The 19,480-nt window shown below is 45.1% G+C and overlaps 3 protein-coding genes across 7 annotated transcripts in view; 1 reads left to right on the top strand and 2 right to left on the bottom strand.

The window, feature by feature from the left end:
* PIN1 (peptidylprolyl cis/trans isomerase, NIMA-interacting 1) overlaps nucleotides 1-8,363 on the bottom strand; it is a 37,173-nt gene extending 28,810 nt beyond the window's left edge. The window contains exon 1 of one of the 2 annotated variants that reach the window (XM_083486799.1): nucleotides 8,219-8,363. In XM_083486799.1, coding sequence (XP_083342925.1) covers nucleotides 8,219-8,276 — 58 coding nt within the window. In that variant the 5' untranslated portion in view covers nucleotides 8,277-8,363. Of the gene's footprint in view, nucleotides 1-4,001; nucleotides 4,039-8,218 lie in introns of those variants that run through there. The other variant, XM_083486800.1, reaches the window with a different exon arrangement.
* Nucleotides 8,364-9,065: 702 nt separating this feature from the next.
* UBL5 (ubiquitin like 5) lies at nucleotides 9,066-15,224 on the bottom strand. Of its 3 annotated transcripts, none has more exons than XM_083486797.1 (5): nucleotides 15,107-15,224; nucleotides 14,147-14,275; nucleotides 10,901-10,984; nucleotides 10,047-10,084; nucleotides 9,066-9,338 (listed from the first exon to the last, which is right to left on the bottom strand). In XM_083486797.1, the coding sequence occupies exons 2-5, from the start codon at nucleotides 14,200-14,202 to the stop codon at nucleotides 9,295-9,297; spliced, it is 222 nt and encodes a 73-aa protein (XP_083342923.1). In that variant the 5' UTR covers nucleotides 14,203-14,275; nucleotides 15,107-15,224; the 3' UTR covers nucleotides 9,066-9,294. The 3 variants fall into 3 exon arrangements, with proteins under 3 accessions (XP_083342923.1, XP_083342922.1, XP_083342924.1); XM_083486796.1 differs by having other exon boundaries at nucleotides 14,869-15,108; XM_083486798.1 differs by lacking the exon at nucleotides 15,107-15,224 and adding an exon at nucleotides 14,706-14,822.
* On the top strand, nucleotides 15,225-18,999 carry FBXL12 (F-box and leucine rich repeat protein 12). Of its 2 annotated transcripts, none has more exons than XM_083486753.1 (3): nucleotides 15,225-15,349; nucleotides 16,425-16,497; nucleotides 17,851-18,999. In XM_083486753.1, exons 1-3 carry the CDS (start codon nucleotides 15,258-15,260, stop codon nucleotides 18,667-18,669), a joined length of 984 nt encoding a protein of 327 aa, XP_083342879.1. In that variant the 5' UTR covers nucleotides 15,225-15,257; the 3' UTR covers nucleotides 18,670-18,999. The 2 variants fall into 2 exon arrangements, with proteins under 2 accessions (XP_083342879.1, XP_083342880.1); XM_083486754.1 differs by lacking the exon at nucleotides 15,225-15,349 and adding an exon at nucleotides 15,451-15,621.
* The last annotated feature ends 481 nt before the right edge of the window (nucleotides 19,000-19,480 follow it).

Below are 19,480 nucleotides of genomic sequence, written 5' to 3'. Positions count from 1 at the left end.
GGGCTTTTGTTGGGGGAAAATAGTTTCAACGGAATCAGAAGATCTCAAAATACTAGTTTCCTCTTAAATGCAAAGCTACTTCCTCTGGTAGGGTAGTCATGTAATCTGCAACTGACAACTGGAGAGAAGACCAACTACAGAATGGCAACCTGACACATTTTCTCTCCTCTCATTTAGGGATAGTCACCAGCGTTTGGAGCCCAGATACATAAACTAGTCACCAAATGGCACCTTAAACCTAGGTTGCAGTTGCCACAACATAATGTCTAGGAGCCATTTTTTCTCCTGTTTTTGCAATGGAATTTGTTATTATTATTATTTTCATTTCATTTCTATACCACTTTAATTGGACCTGTGCCAGAGCATTTTGTGACTGGCGCAGATCCAGTTGCAACCCTGTGGAAATCTCTGGGCACCAGGTTGGTGACGGACATCTCCATCCGGGTGGTCTCTCCAGCTTTCTTAAGCAGGTCAGCAGAAGAGCTTACTTATTGCCTTTATCTCCCATCTTTTTCTCTAAGGAGTACATTGTTCACCTCCCTCCCCTCAGTTAATCCCTACAATGACCCTGTGAGGTAGCTGAAGAGCCTGTGGCTGGCCCAAGGTCACCTGGTGAGCTTCATGGCGGAGTGGGGATTTGAACCCTGATCTCCCAGGTCCTAGTCCAATAATGTCACCACTACACCATCCTGGCTTCCTAGAGCACTTCTGTTATGGGGCAGCTCTATAAATTAAGTAGGGGGGAAATGGCACCTAGCCATTCCACTATGGCGACTATAACCTAGGTTTAAGATGCTATTTGGCAATTAGCTAATATATCTGAGTTTCTAACACCGCTCAAGACTGTGACCTGACCAAGTCTTCCCCAGCTGGAGCCTTTCAACCTTTTTAGTGATGCAGTGGTCATGAGCCACCTGAAGGAGAAAAGGTGCCAGAAGCCTGGAGTATCTGAACTAGGTTTGATTGCTAAGTAGAGTGGAAGTGTCACAACCAGGTATCCACCCTTAACAATAACATGCAAGACCCACAGATCTTCCCAGTGACCTCTCTTGATGGCTTCACATTCCTCATCAACCAGACAGACACCTCCTTTTGCAGAAAGTAAAATTTGAGCATGGCAAGAAGAATAGGGGAGAATTATAATGAAGGCCACCCAATTCCTGCCTTCTCTAACATGGTGCCCTCCAGATGTTTTGCCCATAACTGCCACCACCCCGTGACCTTTGGCCAAGCTGGTGGGGGCTGATGGGAGCTTTAGCCCAACAACATCTGGAGGACATTAGGCTGGGGAAAGCTTATAAACCATGAGAACCATGCTGTGACTTAATTGCATCCTGTAATGTTGGGATGAAATCAAAAGCCAGTCAGTCATACTGTGGCACAGCCCCACTAACGTAATGCAGAAAAGCATGTACTATTTGCATGATTTAATGATGGTATGACTTTTATTATCAGCCACTGTCTTATTCCACTTGCTAGGAAATGGAGCCATAGCCTTCGTTTTCCTGTGTTTGAGTCCTGCAATACCAACCACTAACATTTAATTGCATGCTCCATTCATACCAAGAAGCAAATAAACAAGAAAAGACCACCCTGAATGTATGCAGTCCTCAAACAACCTACACACATGCAACAACTTCATAGGAAGTCACTTGAGAACTGCAGACAAAGCATACTACTCTCACTGCCACCTGCAGCAACTGGAAAAATGAATCCAAATGTTGAAGGCAGTTAATTCTATTTTAAAATTTTGAGTACAGGGTTCCTTGTGTTCACTGAGTCATTAGGTTACTTTCCACAAAGTCCCTCCACAAATGTAAAAGAGAAGATAAGGGGATAGGAAAAGTGGTGCTCAAACTGAAACACTTGCTATAGACAACAGATCCATACTACCTCACCCATTCCTACACCAACGTATTTAAGATAACCACCACCCAAAAAAACACACCAAACAAACAAACAAACAGGAACAGTTTATTTATTTAGGGAAATCTGCAAGTGCAAAAAAGCTATCAAGAATAAGGTGAGAGTGAACAATGAAATAAAGGCCAAGAAAAGGCCTCACACCTGACCCACAAACCTCTAAAACAATACTTTGCTTATCCGCCTGCTCACAGAAGCTATGAGTGCATGCTCCATGCAGCAAGTTTGGGGCTCTTTGGAAATCTATTCCCTTGAGGTAAAAGTGAAAGATCTGGAGAAGTTGTTAGGCACACAGGCAACAGCACCAACATTAAAAAATAGTTATGAGATAGGTTGTTGTGTAGGAAGCTTAAGTCAAGCACTCTGAGGGGGCAATTTCAAAAATGATAATGTTTCACATAGAGCTAGCTAGGCAGGAAGGATTGCAGGGTCTCAATGTGTGGATGAGGTCCCTAGAATCACAGAGTGTGGAAATATCAGGCTCATGTTCCCTGTACTGTAACTGTCCACGACCCAAACTGAAGGTTGGGATGAAACTTAAAGCTGGCAAAAACTCAAGAAGGCAGCCCAAATGAGAAAGTGCTGGATGGCTTCAATTAACCTCCCATTATCTGGGCACATATACATTCAGATTACAGCAAAGAGATGATATTTCTAGCTATGTTAGGGGAACTGTGCCTTAGACCAGCAAAGGACACAATGGAAGCTGCTGACGTTTAACTCAGTTATTAGCTGCACTCCTAGATAGCGGTCGCAAAATACAAAGGTTGCCACTATAAAATGCTCCATGTTGGTGTTTTCTAATCTGCTGGGATCCCCTTCTTGGGATCCCCACAAGCATTACTCATTGGGGAGTGATGCGGGGAAGGGCCTTCCTGATCATGGCAGGTTGGTTGTGGAATTCCTTCTCCCCAGAAATGCAGTTGTTCCACCCCATCTACTGAGTTTTAAAGGCAAGGTTTGAAGAAACACCTGTTTTAATCAGGACCTTTGGACTGATTAAACTGTTTCTGTTTAACATAATTATGTTCTCAACTGTTGTCACTTGTGTTGTTGTATTTATCAATGTGGGGTTAATAATTTTAACTGTGAGCTTTGTATTTAGTGAGTTTTCCTGCTGAAAACTCTGTCTCTCTCATTTTAATTATATATATGTACCTCGGTTGTCAAATGTGATCTGTTCTGGAAGAACGTTAGACTTCCTCAATGTTTGACAACCAAGGCACAAAGGGTGGATGGCAAAGTCAATGGAGAAAAAAGAAAAAAATGCAGCAGAAGCTGTGCCACTTCCAAGACGTGTTTGAAAACGGAAGCAATTACTTCCGGGTTTTTGGCGTTCAGGTTCTGAAACATTCAGCTTCCAAGACACTAGAAAACAGAGGTACCACTGTATTTGTTAACTGTCCTGGGCTCTCATGTGATGGCAGGATAGATAGATAGATAGATAGATAGATAGATAGATAGATAGATAGATATAGATAGATAGAAGTTGCTCTGAAAGTGCAACATGGTCACTTACTAAATACAGTATCAGATAAAATATACTCAGATTACGAAAGGAACAAACAAGTTCAAGAGGATGTCTGTGGTTGACAAGCAGTCGCAGAAGCAAATGCAAGGTTTCCTTTAAAAAGTGGAAGTCTAACCCGAATTAGGAGAACAAAAAGAAGCATAAACCCTAACAAAATAAATATGAACCGACAATAAGAAAAATGAAAAAGAATTTAGAGCACAAGTCAGACCTGAAACAAAATGTTTATCTGTAAAAATCCCTGGCTCAGGGTTCTAGCCAGCTCCTTGCAAACTCACCCAGTGCTCCTCCAGGACACTACTTTCCCAACTCCCCCCAAAGTTTTCTGTTTATCTTTTCCAACTGACATTTTAAGCATGCCAAGTCTTCACTTGGCTGTTTCTCTGGGGTGCCACCTTTTAAATTTCTCTCTTAAGATATTGTGCAGCCTACATCCCCCTCACTTCATCCATGGTTTCCATTCATCATCCCCTCTCCACCATCTGGGTGGTGGTATTTTTTTTTGGGGGGGGGGGGGAGCTTTCTCCCTCCATCTTCCATCTCCTACCTTTTCCTTCCTCCTCTGCCATCAGCCAACACAATCAACGTCCCTGTACAGTTTGAATCCAGCTCGTAAGTGTGGCTTAGTAGTGTCACACTTCTGGATCCAAGCTCTGCTTTTTCTTCCCTCTCCTTTCCTCAATGTGACTACATGCATGCGCAGTCTTGTCATTTTTTTTTTTTTGCTTCAGGTTTTCTTTTGTGTCATTTCCTGGAGGGGTTTTTTCTTCTATTTCTGCAAACTCTGGGGATCTCTCAAACATACTAATACTTCCCTCTTCTTCTTGGCTGGTTCACTTTGACTAAAAAATCCATGGCATGCACCCTCAACTATGGAATGAAATTGGTAAAAATATAGTCAACAATGTTAGTAATACTCAGCGCAGACCCACTGGGTGGAATTTACCCTTGCACAATGAAACATTCTTCCCTTGCATGCCCCTAAATCTGCTCTGGGGGTCTCAAGGCATGCATAGGGCCAGAAGGGAGAAGTCCCGTTGCACAAGCGGAAAATATTCCACTTCCACAATAATACCACCCATTGAAATTAGCAAACATGACTAACTTAGGCATATTAATTTCAATGGACCTACTGTAAAAAGGCCCTGGAAATATAGTGCTGATGATGCCAAGATTGCAGGTTCAATCCCCATATGGAACAGCTGCATATTCCAGCATTGCAGGGAGTTGGACTAGATTATGCTTAGGGGCCCTTCCAACTCTACAATTCTATTATTCTATGATCTATAACAATCCAGTATCATTTATCAGAAGCAGAAAAGACAAGCAGGGAGATGGCTGAACAGCTAGACAACAGAAGAGTAAAAGGATTGCTAAAGGAGGAGGAGAGAAGCTGAATTTATTATTTGTATTCATTCTCACTGTGGAACCTGCTGCAGATAACTGTGCCTTCACCACTTTTTCCCTGAGTAGGCATCTGAAGAACTAAGTCAAATAGAAGTGGCAGGAGATGATGTTCTAGATCTGACAAATTAAGATGTTACCTGGTCAGTTAACACACACTCACTAATAGGAAACTCGTCACAACCATCAGCCCACCTTTCTGAGGTAGCCAATACAACATCCATTTTTAGGATCCACCCTATTCTTCTGGTGCAAATTGCTTAATTGATTTTAATACTGTTTTATTATATTCTAAACTGCCTGAGACCTTATGGTGAAGGTCATGTAAGAAAATAAATAAATAAAGGGAGAAAGGAGAAGCAGAGGGGAGTCCATAACTAACAACCCTATTGGCCTAGCTTCTGTCCTATATAAACTGGTAGAAAACACAATTAAAAGTACAAGTTAACATAGAACAAGCATCACTAAGAAGAATCAGCATAGCTTCTACAGTGCAGTCCTGCCTCAACAACCTTTTAGAATTCTCTGAGTGTTGGAAATCATGTGCAGCCAGGGATAATCATACCTGGAGTTCCAAAATGCTTTTCAAAAGGTCTCTTAACAAAAACACCAGTGAAGAAACCCTTAGTAGTCACTGAGTAAAAGGGCAAGTGCCCTTACAGAACAAAAACTAGTAAAATAATGGGAAACAGAGGACAGGAACACGCCAATATTCACAATGGAAGGAAATAAGCAGTGAGGATCTGTACTGGAACAGATGCTTCTTGGAGGATCTGCATGACACAGAAACAGAGGTGAGCAAACTTTGCCAAGTTTGCAGACAGACTATTTAGGATGGCAAAGGCTTGAGCGAAATGGAGCGATCCTTTTGGAAGTCTTTACAAATGGGTGAATGGCAAGAAAACGGCAAATGAGGTTTAATGTCATTTTAAAATGAAACAAACTGGAGCAACAGTAACAAAGCCATCATACATACAGCAATGTGACTATCCAGGAAAGATGTTGTTGTATCATGGTACATGGTTAAAAATAATGAACTCTATGTGCAGCAGCAGTGGGGAAAGGGTGACTTTCATGTTGGGATTAGGAAAGGAAGTGAACATAGAAAGCTGGCATCAAACCCTTAGAATTCATAGAAGGGATTCTGGCTACTAGCCATGATACCTATGTTTTACCTCCATTTTCAGAGGCAGTGTACTTCAGAATACCAGTTGTGGCAAATCACAACTAAGGAGAGGGGCCACTGCCTTCAGGCTCTGCTTGCAGGCTTCTCATATGCATCTAGTTGGCCACTGAACGAGTAAGATGTTGGACTAGGTGGGCCTTTGGACTTCTCTAACGGGGGCTATTCTTATGTCCCCAATACTGAGGACATGTGCAATTTGGTATACATTTCCACAAACCTGGTGCTCTCCAAATACTTTGGACTTCAACTCAAATCAGCCCCAGCCAGCACATGTCCTCACTACTGGCTGGAGCTTATAAAATTTGTCGCTCAGCACATCTGTAGGGCATCAGATTGGGAGAATGCTGCAATATATTCACCTAATGAAGTTCTAATCCCCCACATCTCAAAAAATATATTGTAGAGTTGGAAAAGGTGTAGGAAATACATTGAAGTGATTGGACTACTTTCTCTATATGTAACGGCTACACCTGAGTGTTTAATTTTGTTTTTAATGTACTTTATATATTTGGTGTTAGCCACCCTGAGCCCGGTCTCGGTTGGGGAGGGTGGGTATAAATCAAAATTTTTATTACAGTATTATTATTATTATTATTATTTTACTTTCAAAAACAAATTACTGGTGTGATAACAGGCCTAATATTAAGAAAACTTAAAAAGATATTGTGTTTCTCATAATAATAGAATGTACAGTGACCCAGTTATACTGACTAGCTGGAAATTCAAGACAACAGAAGCAAGTATTTTGCACAATGCTTCACTTATGGGATGTTGATGGTCACTGACTCAGAATGGCTTTCCAAGGCATTGGATAAACTCATGAAAGATAGCTGCTGATAAAGCCAATGCTTAAATACAACCCAGATGCCCATACCCACAGGAGTGGGGGGAGAGAGAGGTGGTGGTGAGGCAGCATTCTTGGATGACATAATTATTCAGATCCATTCCAATCTGGGTTCAGGCCTGGCTATAGAACTGAGTCAGCCTTGGTCCCCCTGACGGTCACCTTTGCAGAGAGCGGTACAGGGGGAGTGTGATCTTGCTCCTGATTCTTGATCTCTCATTGGCATTTGATACCATTGACCATGGTACTCTCCTGGACTGGCTCCGGGGAACAGGAACTGGGGGCACTGTATTACAGTCCTTGACCTTCAGGGTATGGTTTTTTGTGGGGTAGGGAAAAAGAAGAAAAATAATTGGGGGGGGATGTGGAAGTAGGGAGGAAGAAACCACCATACTTTTCCATGGGGCTGTGTTATTTATTTTTATAATCAGAACAGTGTAAGTGGTCCTGAGCCCTCAGGATATTTTTTTGGTGGATGGAAATGGGGCAGGGGGAGAAATAAATGGGGGGGAGGGAATAGGATGTAGGAAGGAAGAAGCCATGTTGCAGTATCTGAAGGGCTGCCATGTGGAACATGGAGCAAGCTTGTTTTCTCCTGCTCTGGAGGGTAACACTTGAACCCATGGCTTCAAGTTACAAGAAAGGAGATTCCAACAAAACATCAGAAAAAAGTTTCTGACGACAAGAGCTGTTTGACTTCAGGATGGAGGGTGGTGGTGGACTCTCCTTCCTTGGAGGTTTTTAATCAGAGGTTGGCTTGCCATCTGTCATGGATGAGATTCCTGAATTGCGGGGGGGGGGGGGGGAGTTGGACTAGATGATCCTGGGATCCCTTCCAACTCTACGATTCTATGAAAAGCCGTGAGAAACCACGATTGTTCTGCATGAGCCAGCTCAGTCAGCAGAGCACGAGACCTTTAATGCCGGGGTCATGGGTTCAAGCCCCACGTTGGGCAGGATTCTTGCATTGCAGGGGGCTGGACTAGATGACCCTGGGGACACTTCCAACGCTACACTTCTGTGGTTCTACGACAGCGTCGCTGTTGCTATTCTTATTCTTGTGTCCCAAAGCTTCTCCCCCCTCCCCCGCAATCCCCAGCAGCCCCGTTATCCCCGCCCCCGCCCCCTGGAAGAGACACCTCCCCGCAGCCCCTCTCCCGCCTCCCCTCCGGGGCGCGAAAGGGCCTCCGAGGCGACCGGCCCCGACCGCGAAGGGCGCCTCTCCGCCCTCCTTCTCCCCGACTCTCCCCCGAGGCCCATCCACCCTCCTGCCGGGCCCTCGCCCTCCGCCCGCCCGCTCGCCGCCCCTTTCCCTCTTCCGCGGCGGTACCGGAGCTGCGGCTCATGCGCTTCTCCCAGCCCGCGGGGAGCTTCTCCTCCTCCGCCATCTTGCCTCGCCTCACAGAGCACAAGCGCAGAGCCGGCCACGCCCACCTTCGCCTAGCAACGGCGGCGGCGCACGCGCCCAACGCGCACGCGCTCTCGCCCTCTCGGCCACAGAGCTCCGCACCCGCTATTGGTCGCAGTGAGTTGGGAGGGAGGAGAGAAAGCCCCGCCCACCAGAGAAAGAGGCGCCCAATCCGCCCGCGGCCCGTCGGGATGGTGGCCTATAGGCTGCCTCAACCTCGGCCCGCCACTTGGTTTGACTACAATTCCCAGCATCCCTGACCACTGGGTCTGCTAGCTAGGGATCATGGGAGTTGTAGGCCAAAAGCATCTGGAGGGCGGAGGTTGAGAAGGTTGAGGCCTAGAGACATAGCTGTCAACTTTTCCCTTTTCTTGCGAGGAATCCTATTCGGAATAAGGGAATTTCCCTTAAAAAAAGGGAAACGTTGGCAGCTATGCCTAGAGACCAAAAAGGTGGAGAATATTTGGTTCCTTTTGCCAGGCGCCCACTGCCTGCACACCCGCTCTCGATTCCCCCATCTTCCACTATCCCGGGTTAATTTCTAAATAACTCATGAGAGTCTGGATAGTCCAGACTCTTCATCTCAGGGTCGCAGGTTCGAGCCCCACTTTGGACAAAAAGATTCCTGCATTGCAGGGGTGGACTAGATGGCCCTATGGGCCCCCTTCCAACTCTCTCTCCACTCAGGCCTGCCCACCCATGCACCACGTATTATAGATATCGTTTTCACTTAAGGTTTCTGTGTTTTAAAGATACACTGCACACAGAGTCAGGTCACACATATCGGGTCACGTTTATTATAAAGATTTTTTAAAAACCAAAACAATAAAAGACAGTCTGAATACAAGTTTCCTGGTATTCATTCATGGTATATTGCGCTCAGGGATAAAATACTCTTAACTAAACCTCATGCAACCAGATAATCAAGAGTTTGTCAAATGAGAAACAAAGAATGGAAAAAAACAGACATAGAAAAGGCAGCATCTGCCACAACGAAACTACTGATAATATAGTTCTAGGTTCATGCCATCATGAATTTCATCTGGAAGTGAGGAGTTAAGGTGAAATTCCACTGAAAAATATTTCTGCATTTTTATAAATTGGGCTTGATGTATATGATGGGGAAAATCTACCACAATGCCAGAATAATGATACTTTTGAAATTTATCCTAGGTGCTGAAATTCATACTTAATTTATGAATTATCCAAGCACATATACATCCCAACAGATTCGCTCTAAATGCTGCCCAACTGCACAGAGTAGTCATATAATTTTAAAACTTATGGTACTGTTTTTAATTGTTTTATTGTTGTCTTTACTGTGAATTCACTTCAATATTTTATGGAAAGCATTCATAAATAGAAACCAATCTACACATCTTTAAAAGTTGTTCATTACGCACTTGGATACGTATGAAAATTACTACGCACAATGATTCCAGAGATCATCTAGCAAGTTTCTGTCTATGTGCATGATGGGAAAGTGATTATTATTATTTTATAGATATAAAGTAGTAGAGAAATAGTTTACATAAATTTATTTATGTAAATTATTTATTATTTTTTATTGTTATTATTTATACCCCACTCAACTGGAGTAAAAAAGAAATAAATTAACCATGATCGAAATCTGCTCAGTTCAAACTGAAAAGTATTACCCCCTTCTTTCCTTTCCCTGCCCCCACCCCCTCTGGACCCACCTGGCCAGCCTATTAATTTACCGCAAATCACCAAGATTTTTTAAGGATACAGTCTGCCAGTGAAACATGGTCCTTGAAAATTGTATACCTAAAACATTAACAAGAAAGGCAGTTAGTCAACCGTAATTTGTTACAGTACACAGCTCAATAAAATACGGCAATTATGACATTGTTAAAATTTTGACAACTAACATGATGGATTTTTAAGAGATTTGTTTCTTACTGCAACTCAGGTTGAAGGATTTGGCCTTGAAAGTCCTAAATGGAATGGGTCCTTAACAACAACAACAATTTCATCTGGCTGGGTTTCCCAGCCTCTTTCTATATGAGGCACACCCACCCTAGACATTAAAAACTATCCATCAGGCCCACTCCACATTGCAGCTATGGAGTTTAGCCTATCATCAATGAAGAGTAAGGCCTTTTCAGCGGCCTGCCCCTAAGCTATGAGATTCTCCCTTCCTCAGAGTATGGTTGGCACATTCTTTCTATTCCTCTCAGAGGGCAAGAAAGACTTATTTATTTTATCACGGCTCTTCTGTTTGATTTTTACCTGGCAATTTTGGAACTTTGTGCCACTTCCATATTTTCCTTGTTTTGGTATTGCTCATTATACTTTAAAATTAATTGCTTTTAATTGATATTATCAATTGCTGTTTTTGATGATGGTAATTGCTTTGAAGAACCACTACGGTTGAAAGGAACTATACAAATACTGTAAGTGGTTTACGAAGATCAATACTAAGCAGTACAAGATGCACGCAGGTCTGTAATCATGTGTGGAAACCTGGAGATCTGGGCTTCTTGTACTGAAAGCATGCACTGTGCTATTGCATTGTTAGTGCTAAGAACAAGCTGAGGGAACTGCCTGAGGGGCCCTGATGCTTTGCTCATTTCTACTCACCATTTCTTCAACACAATCTTGTCCCACCGCGTGCCAGTCTGCGCAGCAATGAGCTTTTTCAAGTCCCTAATGGTGTCGTCAGAGCTGAGTGGTGGTACGAGTTAAGGAAAGGATGTCTTAAATCAAAAGCAGTAAGCAGACTATGTGTTCATTGTGCACCATCTACCAGTCCCAAGCAATTTAGTACCTGGATGCCCAACACAATTGGGGCTGTGTACACATGTATATCACACACAGTGGCCTCGAGTTATGCTTGCAAATACATGGGAGAAGAAACATATTTGGATGTTACAAGCTCAGGGTGGATACCACATAAACAAAGGGTGACTAACCTCTGACCCTTCAAATGTTTTTGGACTCCAGCTCCCATCAGCCCCAGGCAGAATTGCCGATACATAGAGAGGAGGAAGATTTCAGTCCAGCACCGCCTGGAGGGCCACAGCTTTCCCACTCCTGAGTTAGACATGTACGATCCAAACAAACACATATGCACAATCCATACACTTATGACAGAACCCTTTCCTCATCTCCAACCATAAAATGTGTGTCACAATTTACGAAAAGGCATGATTGTGCTGCTTCAGTCACCCAAAGGTTTCCTGCACCCATAAACCACCCATTCCCTTAGACCAGGCACCCCCAAACTTGGCCCTCCAGATGCGTTGGGACTACAACTTCCATCATCCCTAGCTAACAGGACCAGTGGTCAGGGATGATGGGAACTGTGTCCCAAAACATCTGGAGGGCTAAGTTTGGGGATGCCTGCCTTAAACCTGAAATCTTCTCCCTAAACAGTGCCAGTTCTCCCTTTCTCTTTACTCCCCAGCTCTTCTGTGAGATCTTAAATACTCAATCCCAACTGAGCTGAAGCCTGGGTACTTATAGCTGCACTTTTTCACATACCCATTGCCTCTCCTGTTGGCTACCCTAGCCAGGTTTCCCCAGCCAGTCTAAGCTGTTTCCTGGGGTGTGGCTGATTCCACATGCTGACAGCTTCTAGCAGCCACAGGCGAGAGCAGAGTGCAGTGTGGGGACCAAAGATGAATAAACTACCCCAGAAGGAGCACAACGTGTTCCCCAACCAAAGGTACCACCCCTCCCATAAACCCTGCACTCAAAGTAAGAGATATCTTATTATTTCTTCTTGCTAGCTACACAATTCTGCAGCCAAACATGGAGAAGCAAAAACAAGATCTGGAGCTGACTGTGGCTATAGCGGGGGAGAGAAGGCAAGCAAAATGCGAGGGAGATAGTGAAAGATACAGTAAAACTGAATGCAGATTTCCAAAAAATAGCAAGGAGAGACAAGGGGCCCCCTTAAAGGAGCAATGCAAAGAAAGAGAGGAAAACAATAGAATGGGAAAAACCAGAGATCTGTTCAAGAAAATTGGAGATATGAAAGGAACATTTAGTACAAGGATTACCATAATAAAGGACAAAAGTGGTAAGGACCTAACAGAAGCAGAAGACATCAAGAAGAGGTGGCAAGAATACACAGAGGAATTATACCAGAAAGATATGGATGTCTCGTACACCCCAGGTAGTGTGGTTGCTGACCTTGAGCCAGACATCCTGGAGAGTGAAGTCAAATGGGCCTTAGAAAGCACTGCAAATAACAAGGCCAGTGGAAGGGATGGTATTCCAGCTGAACTACTTAAAATTTTAAAAGATGATGCTGTTAAGGTGCTACACTCATTATGCCAGCAAGTTTGGAAAACTCAGCAGTGGCCAGAGGATTGGAGAAGATCAGTCTACATCCCAATCCCAAAGAAGGGCAGTGCCAAAGAATGCTCCAACTACTGCACAATTGCACTCATTTCACACGCTAGCAAGGTTATGCTTAAAATTCTACAAGGCAGGCTTAAGCAGTATGTGGACCGAGAACTCCCAGAAGTACAAGCTGGATTTCAAAGGGGCAGAGGAACCAGAGACCAAATTGCAAACATGTGCTGGATTATGGAGAAAGCTAGAGAGTTCCAGAAAGGCATCTACTTCTCCTTCATTGACTACGCAAAAGCCTTTGACTGTGTCGACCACAGCAAACTATGACAAGTTCTTAAAGAAATGGGAGTGCCTGATGACCTCATCTGTCTCCTGAGAAATCTCTATGTGGGACAAGAAGCTACAGTTAGAACTGGATATGGAACAACTGATTGGTTCAAAATTGGGAAAGGAGTACGACAAGGCTGTATGTTGTCTCCCTGCTTATTTAACTTATATGCAGAATTCATCATGCAAAAGGCTGGGCTGAATGAATCCAAAGATGGAATTAAGATTGCCGGAAGAAATATCAACAACCTCAGATATGCAGATGACACAACCTTGATGGCAGAAAGTGAGGAGGAATTAAAGAACCTTTTAATGAGGGTGAAAGAGGAGAGCACAACATATGGTCTGAAGCTCAACATCAAAAAAACTAAGATCATGGCCACTGGTCCCATCACCTCCAGGCAAATCGAAGGGGAAGAAATGGAGGCATTGAGAGATTTTACTTTCTTGGGCTCCATGATCACTGCAGATGGTGACAGCAGTCACCAAATTAAAAGACGCCTGCATCTTGGGAGATAAGTGATGACAAACCTAGACAGCATCTTAAAAAGCAGAGACATCACATTGCCAACAAAGGTCTGTATAGTTAAAGCTATGGTTTTCCCAGTAGTGATGTATGGAAGTGAGAGCTGGACCATAAAGAAGGCTGATCGCCGAAGAATTGATACTTTTGAATTTTGGTGCTGGAGGAGACTCTTGAGAGTCCCATGGACTGCAAGAAGATCAAACCTATGCATTCTGAAGGAAATCAGCCCTGAGTGCTCACTGGAAGGACTGATCCTGAAGCTGAGGCTCCAATACTTTGGCCACCTCATGAGAAGAGAAGACTCCCTGGAAAAGACCCTGATGTTGGGAAAGGAGAAGGGGACGACAGAGGACAAGATGGTGGGACAGTGTTCTCGAAGCTACCAGCATGAGTTTGACCAAACTGCAGGAGGCAGTGGAAGACAGGAGTGCCTGGTGTGCTCTGGTCCATGGGGTCATGAAGAGTCGGACATGACTAAACGACTAAACAACAGCTACACAATTAAAAAATGGAACCTCCATTTAAACCATGTTCACATCCCAAGTGATCACTACCTTGCCTCCTCTTTTTTCATACACCAGAGCCTCAAATAAAACACAATTGCTGCATATAGGGCAGGAAGATGCCATTCGAACCTCCAGCAGAAGCTACTTTTTTTGAGCTTTGGATACTTGCACTTCACTCTCACTTTCTTGCCCAGCCGATCGTTGCAAACCACTTCAATCATCCCGATCAGGTACCAGAACAACCCCAAGAAACTGCTGAGCAAGGAGACCTTTGGCCTCCTGCCTTCTGAGGCTCTGTTGGGAAGAAAAGACAGGATGATTCATTTGCTTAAAAGTGTATGTCTTATGCTACTTGGTCCTGTATACTTGAGGCATACAGTTTTTAAAAGCAGAATCGAAAGAAAATGGGGGGATGATTTCTCAACTGACAGGGAATACTGATGATTAAAGAAAATTAAGATAGAGAAGTGTTACCAGTACAACTTCTCCCGCCAGAACGTTAACATCATGGGACATGTTGTCTTTATTCACAACTCTCAAAGGCACATAACTAGGATAAAACACAGGAATACACTTCTAGTTGTCCCCCAATATTTTACAGTTACACAATAACCACTCTTTCAACAATCCAACTGTAAAGGGATGGATTCACATTCTGTACATTTATCCTCAGATGGATTCCAAACAATTATTATTATTACTATCATTTATTAAATTTGCATACCGCCCTTCATCTGAAGATCTCAGGGTGGTTCACAGTATAAACATGCAGAATAAAACCACAGAGAACACAATAAAAACAAGCACACTAACGAAACGAACCAATAACCCCACCAGGCACGAGCACATTTAAAGCGACATAGCAAAGAGCTCGAAATGAACCGCACCGGAAGCATACAAAAGAAAGGCTCGTTTTCCAGGGCATTGGCCTTGGCCTCTCAACGCAAGAGACTCGCGGGCAGAGCAACTCAGCGCAGCGCCTGGGCGGCCCCGGGAGAGGCCGCGCGGGTTGCCCTCCAGCCCCCACCCGCCCCCGCCAGCAGGGCCAGAGGCCTGGGGTGGGGCGACGGGAGGCCCGCCCCATCTCCGGCCCCGGAGGATCCCCGCTTGCCGCCCCGGACCTACCTGAATTCAGCGGACTCTTGACAGCCGGAGACCAGGCGGAAACGGAAGCGACGCCCCGGAAGAGGAATCACGAGAGCTACTTCCGGGGGACTCTCTCCCAGAGGAAGCGGAAGCGAGGCCGGAGCAGCCGGAAGGAACCAACGGCGGCGGAATGGAGCGGCCAGGCCTCTGCGCCCTCCCGGACTCGCTCCTGCTCCGGATTCTGGAGTGCCTGCCGCCACGCGACCGGCTGGGCGGGGCCCGGTGGGTGTTTCCTTCCCTTCTCCCGGCTTCATGGTTCCCTCCCCCCCCACTTCCACAGAGTGGTTCGGTCCATCCTGCGGCTGCCGCTCTCCGTCCTCTCGAGCCGCTTCCTGGCCAGGGCGGGGCTGCAATGCCCAGGCTCGCCTGCAGGGGCGTTGTGGTTGGAACGCTGGAACTAGGGCGGGGCGGGGCCGCGAGGGCCCTCTGGTCCAACGCCCTGCAAGGCAGGAATCGAACCCACGACCCGCAGATTAAGTCTCGTGCTCTGCCCAGTGAGCTGTTCACTTTATGCCATCATTATCGAATGTGAAATTATCGGACGCGGTTATTCATGTGTTTATTCCCCCCCATATTATTTTAAAAGTTTATATACTTCATATTTTGCAAAAGAAACTCAAAATGGCTAACGGTTCCAAAAACCACACAACGTTAAGATCAATCCCATTTCTAGCCCCAGCCATATCCAAAATATCAGTGCAAAAAATCTCTATAAACTAAATTACTCTATTAACTTCAGTTTAATACACACTTTTTACCTTCTGCCTGCTCAGCTCCAAGCCTCCTCCTCAACCTCCTTCAGCCTTTCTCCCTTATCACACAGCTGTTCTCCTCTCACGGCCACATCAGAGCAAAGAGGAGTCTAAGAAGCAGTTATCTGCTGTACAGATTCCAGGCAATGTAATTATTCAAGCAGTATGGTTGCCCCCCTTGGTTCTGTGCCGTTTGGCTAGGCTTACCATATGTCCGGAATTTCCTTGATATAGCTGGCAATCAGAAACAGCTGGAAACAGCATTCAGGTGGAAATCATTGAAACATCTGGGACAATATGGGTGTATGGCAACCCATGTTGGCAGTGTTGTTTTTGGTGATTTCCCTTAAAATTGGTTCAAAAACTTACAGTTTGTTCAATTGTTCAAGATTTGGGCAAAACCAAAAAAGCCCAACAACTTTTCTGTCCCAATTTTCACTTTTTGAAATATGGCAACCCCAGGTATGGCAGGATGCCAGATGATCAAACTGGCTGTTTCATCTCAGGCCCATGACAATGACTCAGCTATTCTCGTCTTTCTGCAGAGTCTGCAGACGATGGCGTCGCTTGGTGCGGGACAAATTGCTGTGGAGATACTTGGACCTAACTCCTTACAAGGTAAAAATGCCTGCCCTCCGTCTTAAACTAGTTGCTGGGTAGTTGTGGCAACAGGCATGGGTAGGTAGGCCCATAGGGAGCTGCCCTACACCAAGTCAGAGAAGAGGCCCATCTAGCCAAGTACTATGTACAGTCATACCTCATGTTACATCCGCTTCATGTTATGTTCTTTCAGGATACGTCCCACGGCAACCCGGAACTACCGGAAGGGTTACTTCCGGGTTTCGCCACTCACGCATGCACAGACATGCAAAATGATGTCACGTGCATGCGCAGAAGAGGTGAATCTCAACCCGCGCGTGCGCAGACGCGGGTTGCGTTCTTTTCATGTTGCAAACGGGCCTCCAGAACAGATCCTGTTCGCAACCAGAGGTACCACTGTACAATGATTGGCTGCAGCTTTCCAGGGTTTCCACCTGGAGATGCCAGGAACGGAAACTGGGACCTTCTTCAGGCAAAGCAAGTGTTGTGCCACTGACCTCTGGCCCTTCCCCCGTGTGAGGAGCAGGCTGTGCCAGATCAGAGTCAGTGCAAAAACGCTAGAGGATGACTTTAGCCAGATATCCAATATCCTGGAGCAAAATGATCCAGCGGACAGCAGGCATGAGACTTTCTGCCAACCTGTATAAATTATGCAAATTAAAGTAATGTACTTAATGTACAAAATTCTGTAAATTTAATTTTGTACAATTGTACAATTGTACACTATTTTGTACAATTTATTTTAGGTTTATTAGTCAGGGGAGGATGAGGGCAGGCTCTGTCCTTAGTCACTGGAATCTTAGGCTATAATCCTAAAATTTCTAAGACGTCAGCCTCATTGAGCACAGTGAGATTTGCTTCTGAGGTCCCACCGCCTTCTCCCTGCATGCATCTAAATTAAAATGAAACATTTCCATCCTTTTCCTGAGTTCCCAAACAGAAAATAAAACAACATTTTGGAAACTTCAACATTTTGCCAGTACATTTGACATCCACACTATAAAGCACATGGCTTCCTCCTAAAGAACAATGGAAGCTGTAGTTTACCCTTCACAGAACCATAATTCCAAGCACCGTTAACAAACTCTAGTTCCTGGGATTTCGGGGGTAGGGGAAACTAAATATGCAGTGTGGATGTGACATTAGGAAATTGGCTGCAAACTGTGCATGTTCCGCCATCTGTTGCCCTTTATCTGTTGCCCCAAGGTGCGAGACCCACAGAGTTGCATGGGCCTGTCTCCAGCTAAATGAGGACAGCCTTGCAGCCTTGCGTTAGTTGGTCTGGCAGTGATTTGGCAGTTGTAGTGCTCTCTTCCTCGTGTGCCCATGTGGCTTTTGATATGCATGCAAACTTCACTTCCCTGTACTTAGATGTCCTCCAAGGCCCTATGGCACTTGCTGCGGAACAATCTTCGAGGCAGCCTGCGGACGCTGAAGGCACGGGGATGCCTCCACTCCATTCGCAAGCAAGAAGTTTTTACCCCAGCACTAATGCAGGCCTTGGGCAGGCAATGCCCCAATCTCCACCGCCTGTGCCTGACAGAGACGGACCTTCGCTCACTCTCCTATGATTGCATCCCTTCCTCTGTCACGACCCTGGAACTGAGCTCCTGTGAGATCCCTTCTCTGTGGTTCAAAGTGTCTGAAGCCTCGAAGACCTGCCCTGCCTTTCCACAGATTCAGCACCTTGTAATCCAGAATGTCCCTGCCTTCTCCAGCCAGCACCTGCTGAACATCTCCATCCAGGGCAATCTCAAGACTCTGGTCCTGTCCGAGGCGTACCGGATAACTGTTGCAGGTTTCCAGGCAGCAGCACCACACCTGGGAGGTCTAGAACACCTCACCCTGCGTCGCTGTAGCATTGGCAATTTACTCACACATGTCATTGCATTCCACATGAGGCACCTGCAAAGTTTGGACCTCGGGGACAATCCTTCTCTGGAAAACAGAGGTCTTCCTTGTTTAAGCAGCTTGCTAGACTTGGAGGACCTCTGCCTGGAGGCCTGCTGCAAGCTTTCCTCAGAAGCCATTGTGGCCGTTTGCCAGAAATTGCCCCGGCTCAGACATCTTGATATAAGGGGGTTAGAGTTCCAAGACCAGGTCATCCACAAAATCCAGGCGGATTTGCCAGGCTGTGTTGTGACAAGTGCTGTCTCCCTTGGAGATTCCAATGTGGTGTCTACACCGTGATCCTGTGCACGTTGTGGAGAAGCTCTGGGGAGCAAGAGGCAATGAAACCATCACATGCATAGTCTTGATCTCATTTAAGTTGATGGCAACCCAGAGAGAAATGGCAAGGAGCTGCACACTCATTGACAACATGACTTTCAAAGTGTGGCTGCATGTGCTCTGGAACGTCGTCACAGCAGAAAAGCCGAGGGTTGTATCCAGTGCTAATTCTACTCAGAGTAGATCCAACTGGCAAGATGATTGCACCTCTGAAAGGAAACATGCCTAAACTTCAAGAGTGTTATCATATCAGTTTATTTACCTAAAAAAATAAACATCCATTGCACAGCATACTGAACTGAAGTCCATTGGCTTTACAGTTGATCATCCTTTTCAATGTAAGTCCCACTCAGAGCAAAGCGTAGCAGACTTGAGTCCATTCATTGCAGTGGGCCTGCTTTTAGTAAAATGTAGTCTAACTTCCTATTTGCCTTATACATCAAGAAAGTTCACAAGAAAGATCTCATGTTGTTTTAGGGAAAAGCCAGTGGTAATCCACTCAGAAGATGCCCTCACTTCCTGGTTAGGGCAGGAATCTGGTATTCATCAACTGGAAGGCATAATAGACATAATGATAAATGGTGGTTTGCCATTATGAGAATAAGCCTCTCATGGATTCCTCTCCTATGGTGTGAATGAGGTGACTGAAAGCATTTGCTTCCATTTTTTTATTAACTGCAGTTTAGGGTTACATCCACACCTCTGGTTAATCTTAACTGTGCTTTGTTGAAACAAGCCAGCTTCACAACCCATGGTTTTACATTGGTTTGTA

The sequence above is a fragment of the Podarcis liolepis genome (genome assembly GCF_965112155.1).
Source record: "Podarcis liolepis genome assembly, chromosome: 2".
Classification (NCBI taxonomy): domain Eukaryota; kingdom Metazoa; phylum Chordata; class Lepidosauria; order Squamata; family Lacertidae; genus Podarcis; species Podarcis liolepis.
The sequence above is the reverse complement of the archived record's forward strand: the minus strand, read 5'-3'. Positions and strand labels throughout refer to the sequence as shown.

What these genes read in the sequence shown, in the direction of transcription:
- FBXL12 (XM_083486753.1), top strand. Translation starts at nt 15,258, where the DNA reads ATGGAGCGGCCAGGCCTCTGCGCCCTCCCGGACTCGCTCCTGCTCCGG. An exon ending in GACCGGCTGGGCGGGGCCCG is followed by an intron (nt 15,350 to 16,424) that starts GTGGGTGTTTCC and finishes GTCTTTCTGCAG; the next exon opens with AGTCTGCAGACGATGGCGTC. An exon ending in TGGACCTAACTCCTTACAAG is followed by an intron (nt 16,498 to 17,850) that starts GTAAAAATGCCT and finishes CCCTGTACTTAG; the next exon opens with ATGTCCTCCAAGGCCCTATG.
- UBL5 (XM_083486796.1), bottom strand. Translation starts at nt 15,065, where the DNA reads ATGGGGCGGGCCTCCCGTCGCCCCACCCCAGGCCTCTGGCCCTGCTGG. An exon ending in AAGATTGTGTTGAAGAAATG is followed by an intron (nt 10,085 to 10,900) that starts GTGAGTAGAAAT and finishes TTAATGTTTTAG; the next exon opens with GTATACAATTTTCAAGGACC. An exon ending in CCATGTTTCACTGGCAGACT is followed by an intron (nt 9,339 to 10,046) that starts GTATCCTTAAAA and finishes CCTCACTTCCAG; the next exon opens with ATGAAATTCATGATGGCATG.